General features: G+C 38.2%; 2 protein-coding genes and 2 long non-coding RNA genes across 6 annotated transcripts in view; 1 reads left to right on the plus strand and 3 right to left on the minus strand.

Moving 5' to 3' along the window:
* The window catches only part of LOC146713347 (uncharacterized), a 44,843-nt gene that overhangs the window by 10,068 nt on the left and 7,882 nt on the right, over positions 1 to 26,893 (plus strand). The window lies entirely within an intron of this gene.
* Positions 8,722 to 12,408, minus strand: LOC146713348 (uncharacterized). Its single transcript, XR_014917819.1, has 3 exons — positions 11,952 to 12,408; positions 11,634 to 11,770; positions 8,722 to 11,547 (listed from the first exon to the last, which is right to left on the minus strand). It is a non-coding gene; the product is annotated as an uncharacterized LOC146713348 (long non-coding RNA).
* On the minus strand, positions 13,199 to 15,424 carry LOC146713349 (ATP-dependent DNA helicase PIF1-like). Its single transcript, XM_085447245.1, has 2 exons — positions 13,980 to 15,424; positions 13,199 to 13,819 (listed from the first exon to the last, which is right to left on the minus strand). The coding sequence occupies exons 1-2, from the start codon at positions 15,417 to 15,419 to the stop codon at positions 13,709 to 13,711; spliced, it is 1,551 nt and encodes a 516-aa protein (XP_085303371.1). The 5' UTR covers positions 15,420 to 15,424; the 3' UTR covers positions 13,199 to 13,708.
* LOC146713350 (uncharacterized) lies at positions 20,755 to 26,242 on the minus strand. 2 transcript variants are annotated; one of them, XR_014917813.1, is made up of 4 exons: positions 26,062 to 26,242; positions 24,051 to 24,082; positions 23,202 to 23,227; positions 20,755 to 21,955 (listed from the first exon to the last, which is right to left on the minus strand). It is a non-coding gene; the product is annotated as an uncharacterized LOC146713350 (long non-coding RNA). The 2 variants fall into 2 exon arrangements; XR_014917814.1 differs by lacking the exon at positions 26,062 to 26,242 and adding an exon at positions 24,877 to 25,380.

Raw genomic sequence — 26,893 nt, forward strand, 5'->3', positions numbered from 1 at the left:
CAAAACGTTACTTTAACCTCCTAAGACCCGAACTCTTCCACGACATGCATTTTTAATTTTTCTTTGATATTTGGGCATATTGGGGCCTGATGAATGTAAAAACAAAGATTTTTTTTTTTAACCTTATTTTTGTTTTTAAGAAAAATAAGAGCCACATATGAGGATATTCGTTTCAAATTTTGATAGAACAGTGGCAGTATAATGTCCTCGTAAGTGGATATCAGGCCCATGTAGAGCAAAATTGAGTATTTTAGTCTAAATAACCCAAAATGTGATGTCCACATATGTGGACGGCAGGTCCTAGGAGGTTAATAACAAAAGAAATGGCTGAACTTTACAATTTCCCCAAATAAAACGTCCAAATTTGAGGTTTTTCACCTTGTAAAGCCTGAACAATTAAATAAATGCCAAAAAAAACCTGTTTGTTGAACCTTTTTACTAGGAAGAAAAAAGGAAAATAAATATCATTTTGCAGATACAAATTTTAATTTAAACTAGAAAGCGAAAATTTCTGAAGAAATTTTAAGTGTGCCTATGCCGCCGCCAATGAGTGTAGTTTGCCATTCAAACGGCTACAGAGAGCAAAACTCAGCAGAGCAGCCATTCTCCACCATGAACTATGATAAAACCCAAACACCGCTCGCACCTCACAGATGACAGCTTACAGTTTTGTGTAAAGATGAGGTGACTTCGTACAGCCCCGATTTGTAGACGCTGTGCGCAGAGGTTCATAAGCAGACCCGACAATGTTTGCATGAACACGCTGTGAAGCATTACGTTATGGACCACTTTTCACACATAGTTGCTGTACCCACACAGCCGGCTGTAGCTTTTCATCTCATAGCCCGACACATACACAAAAAAAAAAAAAAAAAAAAAAAGCAGAGAGAGCACAGACTTTACACCTGAGAGGCGTGATTGCAGATGCCGCTGAGGTGGGTCCACCTCCCCTGCAGCGGCACTGCAGACCACGCCCTGCCACACACATCAAACACGTAAAATAAATATTTATGCACTTTTCATTCACTTTTTGTTTTTTGTTATTTTTACACAGTGTTCTGAATGATTAACAATGGTCTACAGCCAATCTTGTGTATTATTATACAAACTTTGGTTGTAAGATTCAGATAACTATTTAATAAAAGCTAAATATTTTATATGAGAGTAAGAAAGAAAAGTATATCTTTGTCTCATACTCTCATCAGACAATACATGAACCTCTCAATAAACAAAATATTTGCTCGGCTTAAATGACAAACCGCTATTTTACACAGTGGAACACTTATTTTTAAACAAAACCAATGCAGTTCGCCACTGACAGTGCTTACCTTTGCACATCACAGTAAACACTGAACCAAGATGGCGCCCACGCGAACGAGAAATCTGAACTACGGTGTCCTGCAGAGGACAAATGGTCAAAATTGCTAAAATTTACAACATATATGCAGCTCAACAGCGACACCTTGTGACTTATTCCAGTCACTACCTTACATATACATAACGTCTTACCTGACATTCAGTTCACCGGACACTCATACTGAATCACCAGCCCATATAAATGAAAAATAAGTCCAGCAGCCAACCAAGAGTCATCACGAAAGACTAGGGGTGACACGACAGCGTGAGCGGGCCTGGGTGTCAGCCAGCCCGACCTGGGTGTCAGCCAGCCCGACCTGGGTGGCAGCCAAGCCGTGCTAGCCAGCTAGCCGCCATGCGGCGGTGAAACGAGAGCGTGAGCCGGCCTGGGTATCAGTCAGCCCGGCCTAGGTGTCAGCCAAGCCGCCCTAGCCAGCTAGCTGCCATGCGGCGCTAGCAGTAACATCGTGAGAGATATGGGACTTCTTGATAAAATATGGGACTTCTTGATAAAACGAGCAGATATTTGAAGTTTACACCCCTACATTCTCGCCTGAAAATAGGGGAGGCTGTCATAAAGTTCAAAATCAGTAACTTAGCGCGCACAGCTGTATAGAAACTCCGTCGTGCTAGCTAGCACGCAGTACAGTTATTGTAACTGTCAGCACAACGAAAATAAACTACACCTAAACTCGGTTTATATCTGACCCAAATAGAGTGCAGTTAATAACGTCTTACCTGAAATTCATTTCACCAGCCGCCTGCTTCTCCTGCATTGGGTTTCCCTTATCCACGATTGAGCTCCGCGTTAGCCACCACCGGTCGATCGGTGTTTCTTTCCCCGCATACGAGGGGAAGAGACATATACCGGTGGCTAACGCGGAGCTAGCTAGCCACCGGTATATGAACAACTCAGTTATTTTTTCCACATCGACCAGCATCATCGGCCCATATAAACGAAAAATAAGTCCAGCTAAGACAAAGACTGTTTGCGGAGCGATCGGGGGTGAAAGGAGTTAGAGACGCCTCACTGAAAGCCAAGCCTGGGTGCTTTTGAGCGAAGCCGCTAGCGCCGCGTCGCTTAAAAAGCAGCCGGGCTTGTCTTAAACTTAAGAGGCTGACACTCGCTAAACCACCCGATCGCTCGCCAAGCGACTGTTTCACACTGGACTTATTTTTCGTTTATATGGGCCGATGATGCTGGTCGATGAGGAAAAACTAACTGAGTTGTTTGGTGGTGGCTAACGCGGAGCTAGCTAGCCACCGGTATGTGTCTCTTTCCCCTCATATGTGGGGAAAGAAACATGTGAGGCGGCCGCCGATCGACCGGTTTTCAGGTGAGAATGTAGGTGTGTAAACGTCAAATATATGCTCGTTTTGTCAAAACATCCCATATTAGCAACAGATTTCTCACGATGTTGCTGCTAGCCGGCTAGCTAGTTTGGCCAGCCGGCTAGCTAGCTACCCAGCTAGCGTCAGTACACAGGAACTACTTCCGGTAGTTATACAAAATAAAAGCGTCCACAGGGACACAGCGGCCGCCTCGCATTACTCCCGACATACCACTAGAGTGAGCCAGCACACCACAAATGAAGTTTTCTTGTTCTCCATTCATTTCAATGGGAAAAACCTTGCATTAAAATATTCATATTTAAAAAACTATAGAAGTAATAAACACCAAAAGTCATAGCAACTCATTCCAGCTCCAGCCGCACACAATGATATATCATATGTGAACCTTGTCTCAAAACTGTGGGGCGAGTTAAGGTCCAAAATTTCAGGCGGAAAAAGAATAATAACTAGAAAAATTTGCATTTCCTGCGAAAATGCAGTGTGGATGCTTAAAGCTGAAGCTGTATGCAAAAAGTAGCTGAAAAAGCTGAAAAGTTGCAGAAATTGTAAAAACTTTGCAGAAGCAAAGGAACATTGCTAAAATGTAATAATTTAGCAGAACTGCAATATCTTAGAGGAAACATAATACTTGGCAGAAATACAATAGCATAGCAGAACTTAGCAGAAATATTGTAACTTGCCAGAAACATAACTTCTCAAAAATACAAGAATTTAGGAGAAATAGTATAAGATAACAGAAAGAATATATTTAGCCAAAAATACTTAAACATTACAGAAACACTATGATTTAGAAAAATAGTACAACATAGCACAAATACTGTGATTTACCAGAGACACTGTGATGAACTATGAATATTGTAATTTTAAATTAATACTATTTTTTAGCACAAATACTATAATTTGACAGAAATACTATCATTTGGCAGAAATACTATGTTTCAGCACAAATACTCTGGTTTAGCACAAATATTATAACATAGGAGAAATACTATTATATAGCAGAAATGCTATATTTAGAAAGAAAAATATAATATAGTAGAAATAGTATGATTTAGCAGAAATACTGTGTTTAGCACAAGTACCACAAAGTAGCAGAAATACTATCATTTAGCAGAAATACTATGATTGAGCAGAAGTACTAAGATGTAATAAAAGTACTTTGAATTAACAGAAATACAATTATGGAGGAGTAATACTTTAAAATGGGAGAAATATTGATACACACACACACACACACATACACAGAGCGTAAAGGGAAGAGTATTTGTGCCATGGAGTGTTAACAAGAATGTGAGGTCTATATTAGAAAAGCTGGTAAAATCATAAAAGTTTGCAGAATTGTAATAAATGATGAATATGAATTACTGGTCTGTGACAGTGTATTAATTTGTAGGGAAAAAAAACATGTTGACCAAGGTGGAATCGAACCCACGATCTTTGGCTTGCAGACCCGTGTCATTACCAACTGCGCCACTGGGAAAGAGAGCAGGCGTTTTGAAAAACAGGCTGATGAGGAGTCAGAATTAGATCGCGGTGAGAGGCGAAAAATGCCATTTTTGGAGTTACAAAACAGTGTGTAACTCAAAAACTAGGTGGACTAGAAGCATAATTCTTCTACTGGCTGAATCAGCGGACTTTGGCGTACTTTGACTGCGATTTTCATTGCTCTCTGTACATCTGTCGCTGAGATATGACGAGAGAGGAAACGGGAGACCTCAGATATGATTGGCTGGCTGGGAAGCCGTGCAGGCTGTGATCTGTATACTTGAATGTCTGAGTCCTCACAGAGGATTGGCTGCCTGGGGACCTGGCAGAAATATATAGAAATAGTATGATTAAGCATAAATCCTATAAAAAGCAGAAATAGTATATTAAGCAGAAATCTTATGAAATAGCAGAAATAGTATGATTTAGCACAATAGTAATAACTTAAACAGAAAAATTGGAAAAGCAAAATGGACAGCTGAAAAAATGCTGAACGTGCTGAAGGTCCCTCAACTATACTTGTTAAATGAAAAAAATCAGCAAAAAAATCTATAACAGCCACACAATCACAAATATCTACACATAAGGAAACACACATGCACAGAGAGACACACACACAAGATCAAATTCAGTCACCCAGTCTAAATATATTGAATTTGAATCTTACAATGAGATCATCCCATTAAAAGGCTCTCTCTCTCTCTCTCTCTCTCTCTCTCTCTCTCCCTGTCACACACCTGTGTACTTTTTCCCGCCAAAACGGGTGCTTCTGTTTACACACGCAGCACAGAGAGACACAGGATTATTGCAGCCTATTTCTCATAGTGAGGACTCCCCTCAAACAAATGACCATAATTTCCTAACCGTAGGGGCTAGAGCGGTCATTCTTACACCGTTTTGTTCAGAAGAGATGGGGGAGTCTTCCAGTGTTAACAATTTATCATTAAAATGTGAATTTTTAGAGATATACGACATGGATAACTTGTTGACTTAGAAGCCACGAATTCCCCCAATATGCAAATTTGAATGCCTGAGGCCACATATATGATTGGCTGCCTGGGAAGCTGTGCAGGCCCTGATTTGTGGATTTGAATTCCTCAGCCCTCAGATATGATTGGCTGGCTTAGAAGCCATGAAGGCCCCAATATGCAAATTTGAATGCCTCAGGACACATATATGATTGGCTGGGAAACCGTGCAGGCCCTGATTTGAAAATTTGAATGTCTAAGTCCTCACAGAGGATTGGCTGCCTGGGGACCTGGCAGAAATATATAGAAATACTATGATTAAGCATAAATACTACATTTAGTAGAAATACTATGTTTTAGCACAAATACTATAAAAAGCAGAAATCCTATAATTTAGCAGAAATACTATATTAAGCACAAATCCTATAAAAAGCAGAAATACTATATTAAGCACAAATTCTATAAAAAGCAGAAATACTATATTAAGCACAAATCCTATAAAAAGCAGAAATACTATATTAAGCACAAATCCTATTAAAAGCAGAAATACTATATTAAGCACAAATCTTATGAAATAGCAGAAACAGTATGATTTAGCACAATAGTAATAAGTTAAACAGAAAAATTGGAAAAGCAAAATGGACAGCTGAAAAAATGCTGAACATGCTGAGGGTCCCTCAAATATACTTGTTAAATGAAAAAATCAGCAAAAAAATGCACAGGGAGAGAGAAGTAAGTTTCAAGGTCAGCCTGGGAGCTGCTGAATTTGAATCCACCCATCAGAGAGCCTGTGTACTTTTTCCCGCCAAAACGGGTGCTTCTGTTTACACACGCAGCACAGAGAGACACAGGATTATTGCAGCCTATTTCTCATAGTGAGGACTCCCCTCAAACAAATGACCATAATTTCCTAACCGTAGGGGCTAGAACGGTCATTCTTACACCGTTTTGTTCAGAAGTGATTGGGGAATCTTCAAGTGTTGACAATTTATCATTAAAATATGAATTTTTAGAGATATATGACATGGATGACTTGTTGACTTAGAAGCCACGAATTCCCCAATATGCAAATTTGAATGCCTGAGGCCACATATATGATTGGCTGGCTGGAAAGCCGTGCAGGCCCTGATTTGTGGATTTGAATTCCTCAGCCCTCAGATATGATTGGCTGGCTTAGAAGCCATGAAGGCCCCAATATGCAAATTTGAATGCCTCAGGACACATATATGATTGGCTGGGAAACCGTGCAGGCCCTGATTTGAAAATTTGAATGTCTAAGTCCTCACAGAGGATTGGCTGCCTGGGGACCTGGCAGAAATATATAGAAATACTATGATTAAGCATAAATACTACATTTAGTAGAAATACTATGTTTTAGCACAAATCCTATAAAAAGCAGAAATACTATAATTTAGCAGAAATACTATATTAAGCACAAATCCTATAAAAAGCAGAAATAGGATGATTAAGCATAAACACTACATTTAGTAGAAATACTATGTTTGAGCAAAAATCCTATAAAAAGCAGAAATACTATATTAGGCACAAATCCCATAAAAAGCAGAAATAGTATGATTAAGCATAAATACTACATTTAGTAGAAATACTATGTTTTAGCACAAATAGTATAAAAAGCAGAAATACTGTAATTTAGCAGAAATACTATATTAGGCACAAATCTTATGAAATAGCAGAAACAGTATTATTTAGCACAATAGTAATAAGTTAAATAGAAAAATTGGAAAAGCAAAATGGACAGCTGAAAAAATGCTGAACATGCTGAGGGTCCCTCAAATATACTTGTTAAATGAAAAAATCAGCAAAAAAATGCACAGGGAGAGAGAAGTAAGTTTCTAGGTCAGCCTGGGAGCTGCTGAATTTGAATCCACCAATCAGAGAGCCTGTGTACTTTTTCCCGCCAAAACATGTGCCTCTTTGTACACACGCAGCACAGAGAGGCACAGGATTATTGCAGCCTATTTCTCATAGTGAGGACTCCCCTCAAACAAATGACCATAATTTCCAAACCGTAGGGGCTAGAGCGGTCATTCTTACACCGTTTTGTTCAGAAGAGATGGGGGAATCTTCCAGTGTTTACAATTTATCATTAAAATATGAATTATTAAAGATATTTGACTTCTAATGCACCATAACTGAGTAGAGCGAAGCAAAAACTGCCTTGACTTGCCCTCAAACAACGCTTTGTGACTTGAAATCTATTTGGAGTATCGATATCATTCTTTCACCGTAAGAGACAGCAGGCTTTGGTGAACAATCATGGAAATTTTCAGGTCTCTGTGGAAATCCAACAAAAAGTTATGACGAGAGAAAAAAGTGGTTCATTTCCACAGTTTGAAATCTGAAGAAATCTGAGCGAAGGACGAATTTCCTACCCTCAAACAAGTCCAACTCATTTCAGAACGGTAATAGGTGAGAAAGAAATTCTTGAATTGTGAGCGTCAGGGGTGTCTGAAGATATTCGGGGATAAGCCTCATGTCTTAACTTTGCTTCGTTAAGGAGATATGACGATTCGAATATGCCTCTCATTACAGAAATCCAGCGGTGATTTTGAACAAGCTCTCCATTCACTTTATATGGAGAGTTTTCTGACATTGTGTTGGTCTGAGGAGATTTGCGAAAATTCTATAAATCCCACAACAATGATAGTGACATTTCCTGAAAGCCAGCAAAAATACCTACGTTTTGATGTATAATTTGTGGAGGTTGAGTGAAAATTGAGCAAGTAGCAAACAGTTGTTCGGACATGAAGAGAAGACTGCAAAAGCTTCAGTGACACACTGGAAGCCAAGAGCATAGCAACCATAACAACGCATGTATTTTGTGAAAAATCACAATTGTGCAACTCAAAACTTTAAGAGGCATAAAAGTAAAACGGTAAAAGATTTGAAATAGCTGAATCATACCTGAATAGCCCAATAATTTGTGAACATTTTAAAATTTGAATGGTTGTTCTAGGCGAAAGTATGAGGAAGTAGTTAGGTTTCAAAAACAAGCAAAATTTAGCAGAATTTTGGAAGTTTTCCATTCATTTCAATGGGACAAATTAAAGGAAAAAAGTGGAATATTTTAAAAAGTATAATAGCAAAAAATAGCAAAAATCATAGCAAGAAAGAGCAAAAATAGCAGAATAGTTTAAAATTTGAACGGTGAAAATAGCATAAAAATTGTGGAAGTAGTTAAGTGCCAAAAAGTGTACGGAAGCAACTGGAATAATAATAATAAAGTATAAAGAATAAAGAGAAACAGGAACTCAATAGTGTGGATGCTTAAAGCATCCACACAATAATAATAATAATAACTAGAAAAATTTGCATTTCCTGCGAAAATGCAGTGTGGATGCTTAAAGCTGAAGCTGTCTGCAAAAAGTAGCTGAAAAAGCTGAAAAGTTGCAGAAATTGTAAAAACTTTGCAGAAGCAAAAGAACTTTGCTAAAATGTAATAACTTAGCAGAACTGCAATCACTTAGAGGAAACTGTAAAGCTGAAGCTGTCTGCTGAAAATAGTTGAAAATAGCTGAAGAAGCTGAAGAAATCAAAGTCAGTGTTTAAAAAGTTGCTGAAATTTTAATAACTTTGCAGAACAATATCAAGTTAAGAAAAATGTAATAACTTAGCAGAAATGCAATAATTTAGAATAACATAACTTAACATAACATAACAAACAAAAGTAGTGTAACCTAGCAGGAATAATATAATTTAGTAGAAAATTAAAAACTTGGCAGAAATATTACAACTTATCAGAACTGCTAGAAATTTGCAGAAATGTAATAATTAGGCAAAACTGTCAACAGATAACAGCTGAAAATGCTGAAGTAACCTCAAAGTTACTTGTTTAACTGTGAAAAATTACCAAAAACATTAGAAAAGGAAGAAAACGTGCCGGCAGATAAACTAATGTGGAACAAAACCAAGGTAAAATTGCGAGTTTGCACAGCTGGTGAAATCTAAAAATGGCAAAAAAACATAACAAAGGCAAGACCCACACAAACAACATTTAGGTAATAAATGCACAAGATGCTGCGGTCAGAGATTAAAACACCCAAAAATAATGTTATTGAAATGCCAAAAAGTGGCAGAAAGTTTAGAAAGTAGAAAACCAGTAGTAGAAAAGTAGAACATTCAAATATTTTTAGAAACATATGATACAAAATATTTACTCAGTTGTTTCCAATGATTACAATAATGGCATAAAGAAATAAAAATACCATTTGGGACAAACAGAAAAATATTAATAGAAAATGCAAATCAAATTGATCTAAAATCTATACAAACAATTGAAGCATCTGTTGGAATTGTGAACATATCCTTGTTTGCCATGTTTATGTTTATGGCCCTAAGATGCGCAGACACATGATAGGCTATTAACTGCAAAAATATACACATATATAGCAAGTGAGAGACAAAAATATATCCTCTGATTTGCTGGAGTTTTGTGTAAATACCATTTGGCAAGGATAAACAACATGTTCCTATGCCACATTAAAATTTTCATAAGCTTAATTTTTTCAATTAGTTTACAGTTTCCTGATTTGATGATAAATATGGTACCAATCTACAAAATACTGTCAAAATGAAGTCCACATTGTGATATATTTGAGGTGTGGAGAGTCACACAGCTGAACAATCGATTTGCATATTTAAAGAAACAAGGATCAAATAAAGAACATCGTTGTGGAATAAATTACAGTGAAAAATAATCACTGCTTTGCGTTAGAGAGTGACTTATGATGAGGTATTAATTGGCTTAACTTTACCTCTAACAGCTTTTCACATAGTGCTGTGACCAGGGTGAAATCCATCATAAAGTAACTGTAAACAGTAGAACCATTAGCATGAATGTTATGGTTCTACTCTGATCAAAACTCAAGTCAGCTGTTTGACCTGATATAAAATGATAAAGAGGAACACATATAAATGACCTTTATGAACTTTTCAAAATGACTTTATATGTCTGACCCATTATCTATATATATTACAGCAGCGGTCCCCAACCCCCGGGCCTCGGACCGGTACCGGTCCGTGAGTCGTTTGGTACCGGGCCGCGAGAGATGAGGCTCAGGTGTGAAATGTATCGTTTTCAGGGTTTTTATCGGTTTTCAGCGTTATTTTGTTATCGTTTTTATCGTTAACTCGGTTTTCCTGGGTCTTTTGACGTGTGTTATGAATAAATTTTCTTTTTTTCGGTACCGGTACTAGTTTTATTTTGTTATATTTATCCGCGACACCTTAAAGGCCGGTCCATGAAAATATTGTCGGGCATAAACCGGTCCATGGCGCAAAAAAGTTTGGGGACCGCTGTATTAGAGCAGATGTGGAAAACCACTGTTAGACCTACTCTATACTAATGTAGTTACTGACACCCCATACTAAGGCAGGATTCATACAAACACACATTATTTTTTCTCTTAAACACTTTCTTTTTTCACATTTTGAGATTGTGTAATTTCTAAAAAGAATACATGTAATGGTTCAATAGATATAGTTATTTAAATGTCCATAATAATCACATGATCATTTTTGTACATCCTACAATCCAGGATTTAGAGCTGTGTGTCTGTATGAATTCAGCTTGCTATACTTATAGACTTAGATATATTAATCCACTATTTACCCAAACAAGTTACATTGTTTGGGTAAATAGATTGGGTTTGTTCTACAAAATAATTATTCAACAATAAAAAAAACACAAAAAAAATCTGCACATTAATCCAGAGTTCAGTTTCATATGTCTGATATTGTTTGTTAAATCTGGTGACACAAACACAGTCAATAATTCATTGCTAGCGTGACATGTGGTCCTTTTTGCCTTTGACCAATGATATGCTGGTTACTTGGACCAGTTTAGTATTTGCTGTCACAGAGGAATGTTAACCATAAATCCAAAAGACAAAACTGAAAAAAAATATGTTAATTGCAAACATGTTTTTGCTTAGTAAAAGGATTGAAATTACATGGAAACTGTCACCTTAAAGCCTCATTGTAAATATCATCACAAACAGATGTTTTCCACACAGTTAACAAAGCTCCACCACATCCGATCACTGCACATAAATCTAAAAGAAAACAAAAACAAATAAAAAAAATAAAATTAACACAAGGGAAGACTTTTGACTTAATAACTACGCTTAAAATAAGTGTTACCTTTGAATATTTGTGGGAAAAATCTGATGCTACCCCAAGAATACAAAGCCACACTGGAAACGATGACAGGCTTGCAGCCCTCTGTCTTCCTGGAGTCAGGTGCCTGATCAGTAGCAGTGAGTTGACAGAAGTCGGTGTCTGTAAGAGTGGCCAAACACTGATACTCTGTCCACTTGAGTAGAGTCTAAGAAGCTGGAATGCAGGCACACTGGATGAGCTTGTTCTAAAAAATACAGAAAAAGGAACATTTTATTTGTGTTAAGGCCTAAAAACTACAAATAAGTTATGCAATGAACAATGTTGAAATACCTTATAGGTGCTGCAGGCCACATAACCAGAATCCAGAGCAATCTCACACTCACATGATGGTGAGGAAAGACATGAGCTCTGCAATGAGGTTTGAATGTCTCAGTTGGGACACTGAAGAACTCAGAAGACAGCAATACCTGCACAGAGAGACAGAGTAGAAAAAGCATAGATTTGTAATCCATAATGTGAATTAAAACTCAAAAAGTGTCAACAAGTATAATCATTTAAGTGTGGAATTATTTATGCACTAAACAGGATTTTAATTAATTAATTGAATTAAAAACACTGACATTTTTTATCAAAGATAAAGAATCATACCTCTCTCTGCTCTGAGGATCACTGAGCATCTCTGACAGGAAATACAGTTTCCTCAGTAGGAGTCATCATTCATGGTCTCAGAGGTGTGTAGTGTGGCAGCATCATGATGGTCTCCAGATCAGGCAGGAGGTCAGGTGATGGGTGTGTCATCTTCTCCATTGAAGACATACTGGTATGGCAGTTCATAAAACAGCAGTCTCTGTGTGGCATGTAGTTATCTGTGCAGTCCAGCACTGATGGATCAGGTTTGGCTCAGCAGTTCATGAAGATGGTGTTAAGATGTTGTTGTTTCAGCTGAGGATGGTGAAGTTTGAAGGTTTTCCCACAAAGGAAACAGGACTGTGTGTGCCCTGTCTGAAAAAAATACATCTACAAAACATAAAGTGCTTTTAACACCACCCACCCCCCCTCCCCACCCACCCATCTCAGCCCCCAAGTGTCTATATAATGCTGGTATGGGGTGTCAGTTACTAAATCTAATTAGTGCGTCAGAAAGCGGGGGCTACACCTAAAGCCCCCGCTTTCTGATGTCTTTGTTTATTAGCAGCTTTTTCCAGCTGCTCAGAGAATTCTGACTTGGCCTTTATCCACCCAAACCCAAACCCACCCGGATAAAGTTCAAGTCAGAAAATTGATGCAGAAACTTTCCATGTACTTCTAAATCAGTTTTTATACAAATTCTGTAAGCTGTGAAAATGTTTTTCTCTACATAATGTATAATTATAGACATCTCTGGTAGCCTAAAGATAGTTTAAAACTTTTAACATTTTTTACCTGTAAAACATGATAAGCAAAACCTCATTCATCCAAAAAACATTTGATTCTACAAAATTTACTATAATCAAGAAAATATAATTGTCTGTATTTATTCATGTGACCCATAATAAATACCTGCATTTATCTGTGATTTATTTATTTACTATTTCATATTTGAAAGCATCTTGGAGGGGAAGATCTCGTTTGTTGAGATACATACGTCAGAGTAAAAAAAGTATCAAAAAAGGAGATGACAATTAACATCCCTGAAAAAATGTATAAGTAGATTTAGTCATTTAAAACATGAGAATAAAAAATAAATTATGTCCGTTTAATGCAGTATATTTCAGATCTGAGGTGCATGATAACAGAAAGCAGATCTCCCGGCTCTGCATGAAGTACAGCCATGATTTGGTGACATGATTAATAACATTGCAATAAGAAAGGGTCTTCTTACAGACAGAGTAGGGACAATTTTTTCCAATGAAAAATATTTTTCATACTCTACAATCAGTAAACTCTGTAACAAACATGATCTGTAATTGTTTCAAAACTCACCAGACGACTTCATGATTGGCTCGAGGACAGGACACAAAACACAGGGTTGTGGTAACTGTAGTATGATCTCAGAACACCGGAATGGAGACATTGATCTGGCTGAGAAATAAAAATGAGGTCAAGCAGGGTGTTCTTGTCTGTAGTGGCAGAAGTGATCAGCTGTGAATACCCTCTCGACTGAAACTGCTCCAGAATCTGTTTTCTTCCACTCTGCAAGTGGTTCTCATTAAAATCTCCACACACAATGATTGGGTGACAGTCCATTATTTCAAGGGAATCTAAAAGACTTACCAGGTTTTGCATGAATGGTGTCAAACTGTAGTCAGGGGGTCTGTACACAACAGCAATGAGTGCAGGGAATGGAGCCTGAACCTTCAACACTAAAAACTCAAGATCAGTGACATTATGCAGATACTGTTTTACCTGAACCTGAAAATGATTCCTCAAATACACAACAACTCCACCACCACTTCTGCTGGCCATGTGAGGAAAGTTTGTGTAGGACACATGTCTGTTGCGTTTGAACATGGTGTAGCCATCCAAATGAAGACTGTCTGCAACAAAGGAGCCTTGGAGGTGAGACTCTGTGAGACACAAAACATCTGCTAAACACATTTCATGATGACTCTTGATGTCACTGATGTGAGATGGCAAACCCTCCGTATTGTGATGGATCAGTGTAAGAGTGTCAAGTCTGCTGGCTGTTTCTCTGACCTGAAGAAGAGGCATCATTTCCTCAACGCTGGCTTGTCTCATGGTTTGGAGTGCTGCAGTTACCTCGGGATTGGAGTAAATCTTTTTCTCATCCAAGTCCTGCAAATAGAGTCCACTGAGAGACGTCACCCTGCTGAGAGCAACATAAGCCATACCTGGTTCAAAAATGTTCTTCATTGAAACTACAGCTGTCTGTGTTGTAAGACCCTGAGTTTTGTGAATTGTGCAGGCAAATGCTAGCTTTACAGGAAACTGTCTGCGTACCGCTCCTTTAAACTTCAGACTCTCCTCTGCTCTCTCAATGTAAACCAGATCATCAGATGCTGCATTAGCACTGCGGTTGTGTCTCATAGGCTGCCGGTTGTCCATTCTGAGCCCCAGTTTGATTATGTGTCCATCATTTTCAGATCTCACCACCTTTACCAGTATACCAAAAGCACCGTTGACTAAACCGTTTAGTGTGTCCAAGTTTCTGGTCAGCATGACTCGAGCTCCTTCAGCAACATTCAGAGTGTCAGGTAAATCATTTCTCCCACCTGTAAATGGTTTGTCTCTTCGTTCCATTCTGCCTGTACGTTTATCCTTCTGGAAATCGTCTGCAGTGATGATTATGATGTTTGAATGAAGCTTCTTCAGGGTATCTGTGTTATGGGATTCCACATTCTTGTTGGTGGCATAAATGTGTAAGACCTCAGTTGGACATTCTTCTGGTGCAGTCACAGCCTGTGACAACAAATCTCTGTCGCACTGAGAAAGCTCATCCGTCTTTTCTTTCACTCTAATCCTGTTCAGCATCTCTGCAAAGGCCACATCATCTTTCTGACGCATGATCTCGGTTAGAGTGATCATCTGAAAATGTTCCTGCCATAGGTCAATCTGTTCTGGATCGTAAACGCAGAGAGGTTTAGACTGTCGCACTGGTGGCAGCTGGTAAAAATCTCCAACAGCTAAAACTGACATTCCACCAAAAGGTCTCTGAGTGCCTTTGATTTGTTTCAGTCTTGCATCCACATAGGCAAAAAGGGGTTTTGAAACCATTGAAATCTCATCAATAACAATAATTTCTGCATTCATCAGCTCAGATCTGACTTCATCCAGTTGGTTACCAAGTCCTTGAATGGGTGGTTTCAGACTCCTGGGTAGTTTCAGTAGAGAATGTAATGTAGAGCCATTGATAGAAAAAGCTGCTGTACCGGTAAATGAAGTCAGTAAAACAGTTGGATTTGATATGTCAGCTTCTTCTGCATTAGCAGGCAGTCTGCTCAGGATCTTTGATGCTTCAGAGTGAATACATTTAATCAGATGTGACTTTCCAGTTCCTGCACCACCGTTGATATAGAAGAAAAATGGATCTGGGTTCAAACCACAAACTCGCTGAATACACCAGTCTCTTATAGTATAGAACACGCAGGCCTGCTTCTGGTTCAGATTCTGATACATTACACGTACCACGGCTGGATCTACTGCCAGGTTGTTCTCTGATGGCTCTGATCTCTGTTACAGCATCAGACTGACGACTGTAGTCGGGAACATTCTCCTGTTCGTTCTCATCATCAGAATGTCTCTCAGGAAGATTCTCATCACATTGCAGCCTCACAACTTCAGATTCAGGAGCAAGATTACACCATTCATCGATCACAACATCCCTATTTTGTTCAAACTCTTCCAGTGCACTCTCAATATCCTCAGAGTTCTTCTCATACTTGTCTTTATTTCTTTTCACAATCCGTTTCACAGACTCACTGTGGTCTGAACATGGAAGTCGCACAAAACCCGAGTTGTAGAAGGACTGATAGGTTTGGAAACATTGTGGTTTCAGTTCCTGCTCTGATCTGTGTGGAAGGTAAAGTCTCAACAGTCGACCATAATATTGCTCAGGATCTTTTTCCTGTGAACAGTGGTAATACCTGATTATAGCTGGTTTATCATTCTTTCGCCTTTGTACAAATCCAAGCTGGTTTAGAAGAGGAAGCACATCTTTTCCTTCATTTGGACCACTCACCAACCGGCACAGGGCAGCAAAATCAGCCAGCGACATTTCCTCATATTCTGGGGTCTCAGGTCTGCATTTGTATTTATCACTCAAACTTGTCATCCAAATATTACAGCTGTCATGTGTTGTGCTTTCCAGGAAGCTCATGGGCCGACTCATTTTTACTGGGTTATCATCTGTTGGTACAAATACAACACTGCGGGAACATTTTTTCATTTTTAGGCCACAGACTCGAGTCACACACTCCTGTGCGCTGATCTCTCTCTTTTTTGAGTAAGCCTGCATCACAGCTCTCATTTCATCACATTCATTGACGGTGTTCTTATCAGAGTTATCGATAACTGTCTTCAGGTATTCAGAGAGGCCAGATTCTTTCTTTGTTATATATTTACAGAGGTATTCTACACATGAATAGGCATTCAAAATGAATGAGACATCTAAATTAGAGTTCCAGGCTTCAAGCAGATCTGGGTTGTAATTGTTGATCCAACAGTCCTTTGGGTCACGTTTCAGAATCAGAGCTGTTTTCTTGTTTATGTTCTGGAGGCATTGTTCATACTCATTCATTGTCAAGTTGCATCGTGACAGAATCTGCTCTATGGTGAGGGAAGCAGCTTCAGGTTCCTTCAGCAGGTTCAACAAAGGTCTGAGTTTGGCTTTTGCAGCTTCAGTGTCTGAATCCTCATCCTGTCTCACAATCATTGTTCTTGTGGATGGTGGTTTTGGAAACCCAAATCTACAACCAGAGTTCACACTCTTAAAGCATGTCTTTGTGTGGTTCTTGCTGTGCTTTTGTAGTTCAGAGACTTTTTTGTGCAGTTCAGGTTGTTTTTCTGGATCAGGGAGTTGAGCTGAGATGTATCTGTCCACAAAGTCACAGACAGTTTGGTCATCATCCACATCTGCTTCTACCTTTTCTCGAATCCACAGCAACATGTGTATATGCGGACTACCTCTGTGCTGGAACTCAACTCTGTAAAAGTAATCAATGATCTCACCAAGGGGCTGTGCAGGAGAAAAAAGCAAATCTCTGAACAAAGCCTCAACACGCTTATCAAACATCCGCATGGTGGTTACTGGATTTGATCTTAGAATTTCACACTTTTCTGACCAGTCCAGGGCTTCAAAATCAACCTCTTCACCTTGCTGTCTCTTTATTGCTTGAATCACTTCAGGCCATCTCATCTCAGCAGCAGAGAAAGTGACAAAGAACTGAGGTGTTCCTATTTGACGAATCATACTGAATAAATCTTTGGTAGTTTTCTGCCAGTAAGCTGGAGTTCCTCTGAGTGGCTGCATAAATCTGATTGCATCTTTATTTCTTACCAGCTTCTCTACTTCTGTCTTACTTTGTAACATTCCCGATGTGATTTTGCGTCCATCTTTGGTCATAGTTTTACCTTTCCTTAGCTGTATTGTCATGCTGGAATTAGCCAAATGTATTTCAGTGACAAACTGTGAGAAAAACAGGTAATTTGTGTCTTTAGCAAATCTTGCATCAATGTTGAAAAGCCTTGACTTGAAGTAAGCACTTGGTGTGAGTTTAAGAAGTCTCTTTTCATCCAGTGTATTCTGACCGGTAGGAAACTGCACAGGAAATGCCATGGCTTCCAAATGAGGAGTTCTGAAGAAGCTAACAGGATTGTTTCTTTCTGCAGGAGCCACACAATATGTGTTATCAGTGAAACAGAGAATCTCTTCTGAAATGTCTACAGGCTGCAGACAACTTTCTAGAGCAAAACCTCCATTGTTCAAATCACTTTCTGGTTCATCTGGATTTTGTTCCTCTGGTTGTTCATCACAGGATTGCATATTAATAGCTTGGTCACTTTCAGACTCACTTTCGCACAAAAGGGCATCTTTTTCATAGTTGTCAATTTCCATTAAATCTGCTTCATCATAATCATCACTTCCCATGCTGGCTTCATCACTGCTGTCATCATCAGGTAACGTTGGATCACAAAGCAATGCATCATCTCTGATAATAATATCTGTGTACTGTGGATGAATTTGTTTGAGTTTACGCAGGGCTTGAATGAGTTTAGACCAGGTGACAGTCTGGAACAGCTGATGGCCTTTGTAGCACAGTCGTCTTTTCAGCTTTATCCTCATGATCTGTGATTGGCTTCTGATCCTCGGTAAACTGTCAACTGTTTGTTGGACTTCAGATGGTACACACACCACATTACCACGTATGAGTCTCTGTCTGCCCTTTGGAAGTGGAATAATCTTAGCAAATGGTATGCATTTGGCAATCAGATGTCTCTCCAGAATGTTGAGATCGCACAGTTCAGCTGGAATATCCTGCAGTTCTAAACCGTTGACAGCAGCAAGTCTTGGCATGCGTCCACTTTTGAGGGAACTGTGACACGTGTGACAGATATACTCCTTTTTTCTCTCAACAGGAAAGCTGCAGTGATCATGACATGCTTCGTCACACACATGAACAAATTTACCAGTTAGACACTGCTGAGCTACAATTTGGTGTTTTGAGTAATTTTCTCTTTTGCAGATTTTCACCTGATTAGGAAAAGAAGCTTTTAGACAAACAGTACAAACATAAGATGGTGCTGACTTAATGTTGGATCTGAAACGAGATATGGCCTCATTCATTAAAGTGTTCTCTGGATGACACTGTAAACTGTCAGCTGGTCGATGCATCTGACGATATTTTCTTTTTATTTTCATTGCACATCTGATATTATGCATCTGTCTAAAAGAAATACTGTTCCAATATTTTACTCTCATTCGTTCTCTCATATTGTCCTTGTGTTGCTGCTGAAATTGTCTCTCTTCTCCATAACGTTTAGTGATGTAACATTTTTTTTTCTGTCTAAATTCTACACTTTCTTTATATAGGTTAGAAACATATGACCTCATGTAAGCTTTATGTTTCTCTCTGAATCCAGCACAAGTTCTGTAATTTCTTCTTATACGTTCCTTCTGCTGTTCTTTGAATATAGGAGATTGTCTATAAGATTCTTTATATGTTTTTCTCATACGTTCCTTCTGCTTTTCTCGAAAAATGGGAGATTCTCTATATGTTCTTGTTATACGTTCCTTCTGCTTTTCTCGAAAAATGGGAGATTCTCTATATGTTCTTGTTATACGTTCCTTCTGCTTTTCTCTGAATGAAGAATCTTCTTTATACATCCTTATGACACGTTCTCTTTTTCTCTCTCTAATTTTAGCACTATCTCTATAGATTTTTCTAAAATGTTCTCTCTGTTTCTCTCTATATGTAGCATTGAGTTTACACAGATTATTTTTGTACACACTCTTCTTCTGTCTGTGATCAGGATCATGAGACTTTCTGCTAGAATCTTTTTTCTTTGCCTTAAAGCTTTCATCAAAAGCGTACATCTGTCTTTCTTTCTTTTTCTGATTTTCCCTTCTCTGTGGTAGTTTTTCTTGGACCAACAGTCGTCTCCTAATCTTTCTCCTTTGCTGTTTATTATGCTTCAACAGTTTATGTGAGAGTTCATCTGTTGTCATAGTTAAACAGGAGGCAGTGTTTAAATCATTCAGAGGAACAGAATCTTTTGTTACCTGAGTGTCTCTTACAGAAGATGCAGAGGTTTCTATTTCTAAATAATCAGAATTGTTCAGCTCAGCAGCTGGCTCATTTGAATAATCCACTCTGGATGACATCACTTCAGTAGCTAAAGTGTCGGCCACAGTTTTCTGTGTTTTCTCAGTGGATTTGGGGGTTTCAAATTTAGGTTCATTTAAAGCTGGTGCTGGAACAGTTGTAGCTGTTTGTCTGTTTTCATCAGCATTTCTTTGGTCAGCAACGTTTTCACTGTGGAACTCAACAGGCTGTAGCTCATAGGTACAGGTTGGTGCGATGCTACACATTCGGTACAAACGTTTGATCCTGTCAATCATGTCGTTAAGACGTGTGAATTTTAACATAACTGCAGTTCCACCACTTACACTTAGCGACAATGGCATTCCTGTAGACTTACGTGGGTGAGGATCAAAATATGCGTATTCACCTGAAGTCAGCCTGGAAACTGCAATGGCGGTTCCTCCCATGACTAGCAAAGCATAGCAAATGTCTGAAGCCAAACACTGTAGTCCCTGTTCAAGGCTCGGAAGATGATCTGTACCGTCAAATGTGCCGTAAAGAGCAAACTGAGACATGTCGACTTGATACTCGTGTCTGCGGCTGATGATCACAGTGGGAAGTTCATCACAGGCTAGAAACACGCTGTTCACAAACCTCTTTCTGGCATCTGAATACACGGCATGGCCTTTGTCCAACACACGGTTAAGATCTGCTCTGGTAATGAATTCATCCTCGTGTAAGAATGACAGGAAAACCAAACTGTTCGCCATGCATTGCTGATTCCGGTACTTTCCATACTTAGCATTGGCCTGGCTTCGGGATGCACAGATGCTACTCACTTGTGGACGACTTTCACTGTTTGTAACCTGTACATGAGACGGTCCTGGAGCTTCTCCATCATGCTGCGTTTGCACAGTTAGCTGGGGTTCAGTTTGGATTACCTGCTGTACTTTAGCATTTGGCACCAATGATGAGCAAACACCTCTCTTTACCACATCTGCATAAGACACTGCGGCTGTCTGAACGCTGAGCTGCACTTCTGGACTGGGAATACTTGTAACAGACACCTTTACCTGCTCACCGGTCTGAGAAAGATTTACCTGTTCCTTCTGCTTTTGCCATCTAAGCTTCTGGGACTGTGACCTTTGACCTTTCCTTGGCATTTTGTGCAAGTACAAACTGGACCTTATATGTATTTATACACAAATGTATACAAAAATCAACCTGTAAACACTGAAAAACTCCTCAAGTTTCTATTAAATGGATAAATGTAAAACTATACAAATGGTAAAGTGTTCTTATAACTGTTTAATTGATGTAAAAGGCTGACTTAAATACAAACTCAATATAAAAGTTATGGAAAGATCTTTAAAAAGTTTTATTGTAGCTTTTTCAAAAACTGTATATTATACTTTTTTTTTTTTTAACCAGACTGGTTAATGAATAGGTCTATACTTCTGTGAAGTAATATGCAGAATAAATCTCAACAATCAATCAACAGGCTATAATAAAACTCTTAGTTTTAAAGTAGACTTTGTGTAAATCTTTCAGATATCTAAAATCTAAAGCAAATATAAGGAGCTGTGGTGGTGTAGTGATCAGATGACAGGCGATGAGGATTCTTCAGCTGGATGTTCTGCAGCAGTCAGGAAACAGGAAGTCTGGGTTCTCAGGGCAGCCTCTAGATGACAATTGTAACTGAATACTTACACTGAGTGACAAAAAAAGGGTTTGTCCTTAAATAATAATAGTTTAAACTTGTAGTCAAATGTTATAGCCAGTGAAACAGACTTGAAAAATGTATTTGAATCTAATTTAATATTTATCTAAATAGAGCAGTCTGAATGTATATATTACAAAATAACCAGATTGTCTTATTACAAATAAACCTTTAAGAGGTGTATATTTTATATAATTTCTCAAAGTAATTGCACCTGTAAGCCAAACAGCCAATCAATGTTTATTCCAAAGTGTAATGCAAAATTAAAATGACAAATTTAGGGCTGTGTAAATAGTTTCTACAGTGACTTCTACTGTACTGTATATTCAACTTCTTACTTGTAATTTCCAGTAAAATGAGTGGATATGAGAGAGTTTAACGACAGGAAAGATGGAGCAGTGAGAGCAGAGATCTCTCAGATTTCTGAAAACAGATCGTCGAAGTTGCGGTAACTTCAATTTCCAAAAACTTGGTTTGTTGTCAACCTTGGTTTGTTGTCAAACTTGGTTTCTTGTCAAACTAGGGCTTATGCTTGTCAAAATTAGATAGAGTACATGGCGGAGAAATGATAGAAGATAGAATCCCTTGTCAAAAAAGATGGAGCAGGGAGAGGGAGAGTGATAGGACAGACTGAATTTGCTTGTTAATGGCTTGTTAATGATAGAGGGAGAGGGTTTTCTGCAGCAGGTCACCTGTAAGACAGAAAGAAAGTGGAATTAGACACACTTCCAATAAACCTGGCTTTACCCTATTTTTCAGACTATAAGGCACATTTAAAAGCCTTTAATTTTCTCAAAAATAGACAGTGCACCTTATGTATGGTTGTGCTTACTGATTTCAAACCAATTCTATGTGGTACACGGCACTCTGTCAAATGTTTTAGTATGACTTTGGTAAGCTACAAAGCAGCACCACTTGATGTATCGTCGGAGCATGGCTACCATAGTCAGCACCCTCGTAGAGTAATTCGTACTGTGCTTCAACATAATATGGTGTGTGTGTATAAGGGCCTGGCACCTGTTGAGAGCCATGCTTATGTAGCAGATTTCAAACTGATCAATCCACATTCATCAGTCCATAAATCCTGAAAAGTAAGTGTATTGTTCTGTATTTTATGTCTTACAACTGAACAATTTTGAGAGTTATTGTAAATGAGTTGAATAAAGTTTGACTTATCTGTTTTGTTTGGCTTAATGTGCCTTAGAATTTAGTGCGCCTTACAGTCCGAAAAATACAGAACATATATATCATTACACACTGAAGAGTCGTACAGTACATTATTAGATTCAACTGAATAAAAATGTTTATCATATGGTGGTGGAACATTTCTAAGGACATTTTCGCATTCTATTAACACAATAAAAACAAACAGAGTCTGTAAACCAAGATATGGTGCTATAGTAACTTACTATAAACATTATATGGTCAAGCTAAACCCACACAATGAAGTCAGAGCAGACAGTTTCAGACCACCTGCTTTAAACACTTCACATGCACTCAACTCACATGATCCTAAATGCCCAAAGGTCTCAAATTCCCGTTTCTGTGTGTACTTACCTGGTACAACAGTATATCATAATGTCTGGGGAGCAGTTAACATAAAAGTAAAAAATAATTTACTCAGTATGACTTTTGGCAAAATGAAAAATTTGGAGACAGATGACTCCTAAACAGCAGTTTCTACATTTTTCAGTCAAATTTGGGGCATGTTTAATACACACTCCACTAAATCTACAATAAACTTAGCATGGCCGATATTAGGGCCTAATTAAAAATGTACTATGATGATAAGAGAGATCTGTAAGTCTGGAAATGTTTACATAGACTTTTCTATGATCTGATTATTCCCAAGAGCTGTGCTGACTCACTGCACTAAACTGAATCTCCTATAATGAGAAACATTTCCCAGAACTGCACCTCAGACAAACCTTTACTTACCAGACTGAGACGATCAGATCAGCAGTCTAGAGAAAGGAAACAATTCATCAGATCACTGTTTGATGATTCAGACTGTTGAGCCTCTTCACACACAATCCAATTTACTGTGACATAAATTAACTAGTAAATTTATTTAAGGCTTTATGAGCTTACTGTAGTCTAAAGAGGAGATAAATGAACTGCAGCGTCTCACATGGCTATAGCAAGTGTAATAAAAGCATTCTTTACTACAGAAATACAAAGAATAGCCACCAATATTTGTTGGCACAAGTGCAGGATATACCAAATATTTCCTACACAGAAGCTTTGTGGCTCCAACATTTTCTACAACAGGTCAGTACTAGTAAAGTGTGAAAACCAAAACTTTTAAAAATGTTAGATACAAAGTAATTATATAAATCAGAAGCAACAGAAAACCTCATCATGTCTGATATGAATATGTAAATCTTAAAATAAATATTGACATGTTACAATAGCAGAGGTGCACCATGTTTTGTAATTAAAATTAAATGTCTTAAATTTTTACACTAAAAAGTCCTCTCATTGTACCCGTTGCTAGGAATATTTATGTATTTTGCAGTGTACCTTTTTGGCAACTTTTCTATTTAATTTTAAAACACATTATATTCACCAAATAAGTGATAAACTAATTAGACACACTGGCTGTAATGTACCTAACAATGTCCACTCACACCTCTGGTTCTCTTAGTTTTTCATTATGACTTTGTGTTTTTGCCAATCAGTAAATGGAAACATATCACAAAAAGTCAGACTACTGTATGTAAGTTGCCAAATGTGCTACGCAATGCCAGGTTCATACTGCTTCAGTTACAATCACTGTTTACTTACCAGCAAAGGCAAAACCAAAGATCTCTTTCACTCTGTGTAACAAAAGACAAAGCACAAAAACACAGAATAAGACAACTCAAATCAGCATCACAGTCAATACTGCATCACTCTGTGTAGTACAAAAGATTCAGTACACTTCTTTGTTTACCACAGCAACAAACAACTCACCTCTTTTTTCTACACCTTATTAAAGATTACGTCTTCATTAAGGTAAAATGTGGTTTCATCCATTTGTAATAAGCCACACACGTTTCTCAGTTATGTGATAGCTCTATTAGTTTGGTGCTATTAGATAACACAGTAGATTTAATAAGCAATGATTTACTACACCTAGCTCTGCACACTTTATCAAATTCTGACATCACAATTTCAAAGCATGAACAATCATAAATGAAAGCTTGGATGATATTTTTGTAGGCTTCAACATTTGAGTTCGTCTGCATTCAAATTCTGCTTCCTAAAAATATTATCACCTGCACACAGTATCATTTAATATGCTGTTGTTTTAAATATCTACATATCATATTTATAATATTAATGGTGCACTGCTGCATTTTATTTATTTGAAGGTGGACGTTTTTTATATTTCGTTAGTTTTTCACAAAGTGAGAAGTTAAACAGAACTGCAGGTGAAGGTTTTATTTAAAAAAAAAACAACCTGCACAAACAAGTGTTTGTTAAACAGTTCTTAAAATTTAACTAAAAAACTAAAATTACCTAATTAAAAAAAACTTCTTGTTAAGAGATGTTATTATTCTTATATTATGTGTTTCATCCTCACTCTCTCTCTCCCTTCTGTTAATTAACCCACAGCACAAAAACACACCGGTACAGGCACGTGACTCTTCTTCTCCCGGCTTTCAGTCAGAAGCTGTGTCCCAAAATGTCGGCTGCATCCTCCGGAGGCCGCATTTGAAGGCCGATTATGTCACAGCCAGTCGACGAAGGCTGTCTCAAATGCGGCCGACAAATGAGTCCTTCATTTCATAAACTTTTAACATATTTTTAGGCGAGAAAGTAGCGGTGTAAATTGCAAATATCTGCTTGGTTTATCAAGACATCGCATATTTGCAAAAGTGTGCCGACGTTTTCAGAGACGTCTGTCACCCACCGGCTCGATGGCAAGCCGGGAGGGGGGTTCAGACCCCCGCTCTTTCGCTACTCAGGTTAAACATGATATACAAGTCACTCTGATAACTTAAAAATGTAATTGTTTGCCTTTTTCTGTGTTTTATTTGTTCTGGAGTAAATCGGTTTGGCTGAGATCAAAGTTATTAGATTATTAGATTAAATAAAGCTTTATTAATCCATCCGGTGGGTTCCTCCGGGATTTTCACATAGCTCAATAAACGTTAAACGGTCAAGAATTTACGCCAGTGTCCTGTTATATTTTAAATAGCAAGGAGCAGACGGCCGAGTTTATTAAACTCCAGCGAGACAGCGGTGACGCAAATCTGAAGGCTAGACCGTCCAGTTTCACAGCCTTCTCGGTCCACGTAGACCGCGAAGGCCGGGTCCTCCGAAAGATGCAGCCGACGTTTTGGGACACAGCTAATGGCGGTAAAATGGCTCCTTTGAAGTTGCCGACCCTGCTGCTTCAGCAGCTAATCAGTGGTTCTAAAATGACGGCTCATTACCTCACAACCGAAAGAATGAGGCCGTTTTAACTGACTGATTTGTGAAGAGAACTAACTTCAGCTTCCCTAACAGACTCAGAAACACTAACACACCGAATGAACCAAATACAACACAATAACTGTAATAAACAATCAAATGAACCATATTAATTTCACACTGGGCCTATAGCAGCTAGGCTAGGCGTTAGCACTTAGGGCTAGCATACCAAACACTCCTTTTAAATAGTAAAATTACAACGTTTCACTAAAAAAGCAGCCATTGTGTTACTTTAACACGACTGGCTTCATAAGTCACTAACAACAACTGGGTAAATCCCTCATACAGCTTATAGACATTTCATTTCAGAAAAGAGAGACAGAGAAGCAGCGCTTACCGGTGGGGATCGAGCTGAGAGTGGACGGAGATTCAGGAGTCAGGCAGAGACGTTAAAAAAAGAGGCATTCACGGGTAGTGGGAAACTCCGCAATTACACAAAATTGGCATGGAAAACGTGAAAAATATATGTAAATTTAAATATTATTATACTAGATTTTTTTGCAACAAAAAGCAACTAGCAGAAATTTAATTCTATAAGTTTAATAAATGTTTAAAACAGGATTCTTTGAATTTGAAATAATGGTTAAAAGACATAAATAAACACAAGGTCATTATGTTAAAATGTACTTTATTATGATAGATTTATTTAACTGACTGCAGTAATAAGAACAGTCTTCTGCTGAACACCAACACCAAGGAGCTGGTGTTGGTGATCGCCTAAGCATCCTCACAGTAGGAGCTGCAGAGGTTCATCTCACTCCACTGCAGGACTCAAGAGGTTCAGGAGGTCCCTTAACCCCACTGCTATGAGACTTTTTAACAGGGACTCCTGATATGTTCATTGCACATTTGTTTCTTTTATTCTACTACATATTGGTTGTAATCATGAATTCTGAATTGCTTTAAAGCTGAAGCTGTCTGCTAAAACTAGCTGAAAAAGCTGAAAAGTTGCAGAAATTGTAAAAACTTTGCAGAAGCAAAGGAACTTTGCTAAAATGTAATAACTTCGCAGAACTGCAATATCTTAGAGGAAACATAATACTTGGCAGAAATACAATAGCAGAACTTAGCAGAAATATTGTAACTTACCAGAAACATGATAACTTCTCAAAAATACAAGAATTTAGGAGAAATAGTATAAGATAACAGAAGCTGGTAAAATCATAAAA

This window comes from Copadichromis virginalis, linkage group LG3 (genome assembly GCF_057382275.1).
Source record: "Copadichromis virginalis isolate Kocher_CV1m ecotype Utaka linkage group LG3, C_Virginalis_male_GT1.1, whole genome shotgun sequence".
Taxonomy (NCBI): Eukaryota; Metazoa; Chordata; class Actinopteri; order Cichliformes; family Cichlidae; genus Copadichromis; species Copadichromis virginalis.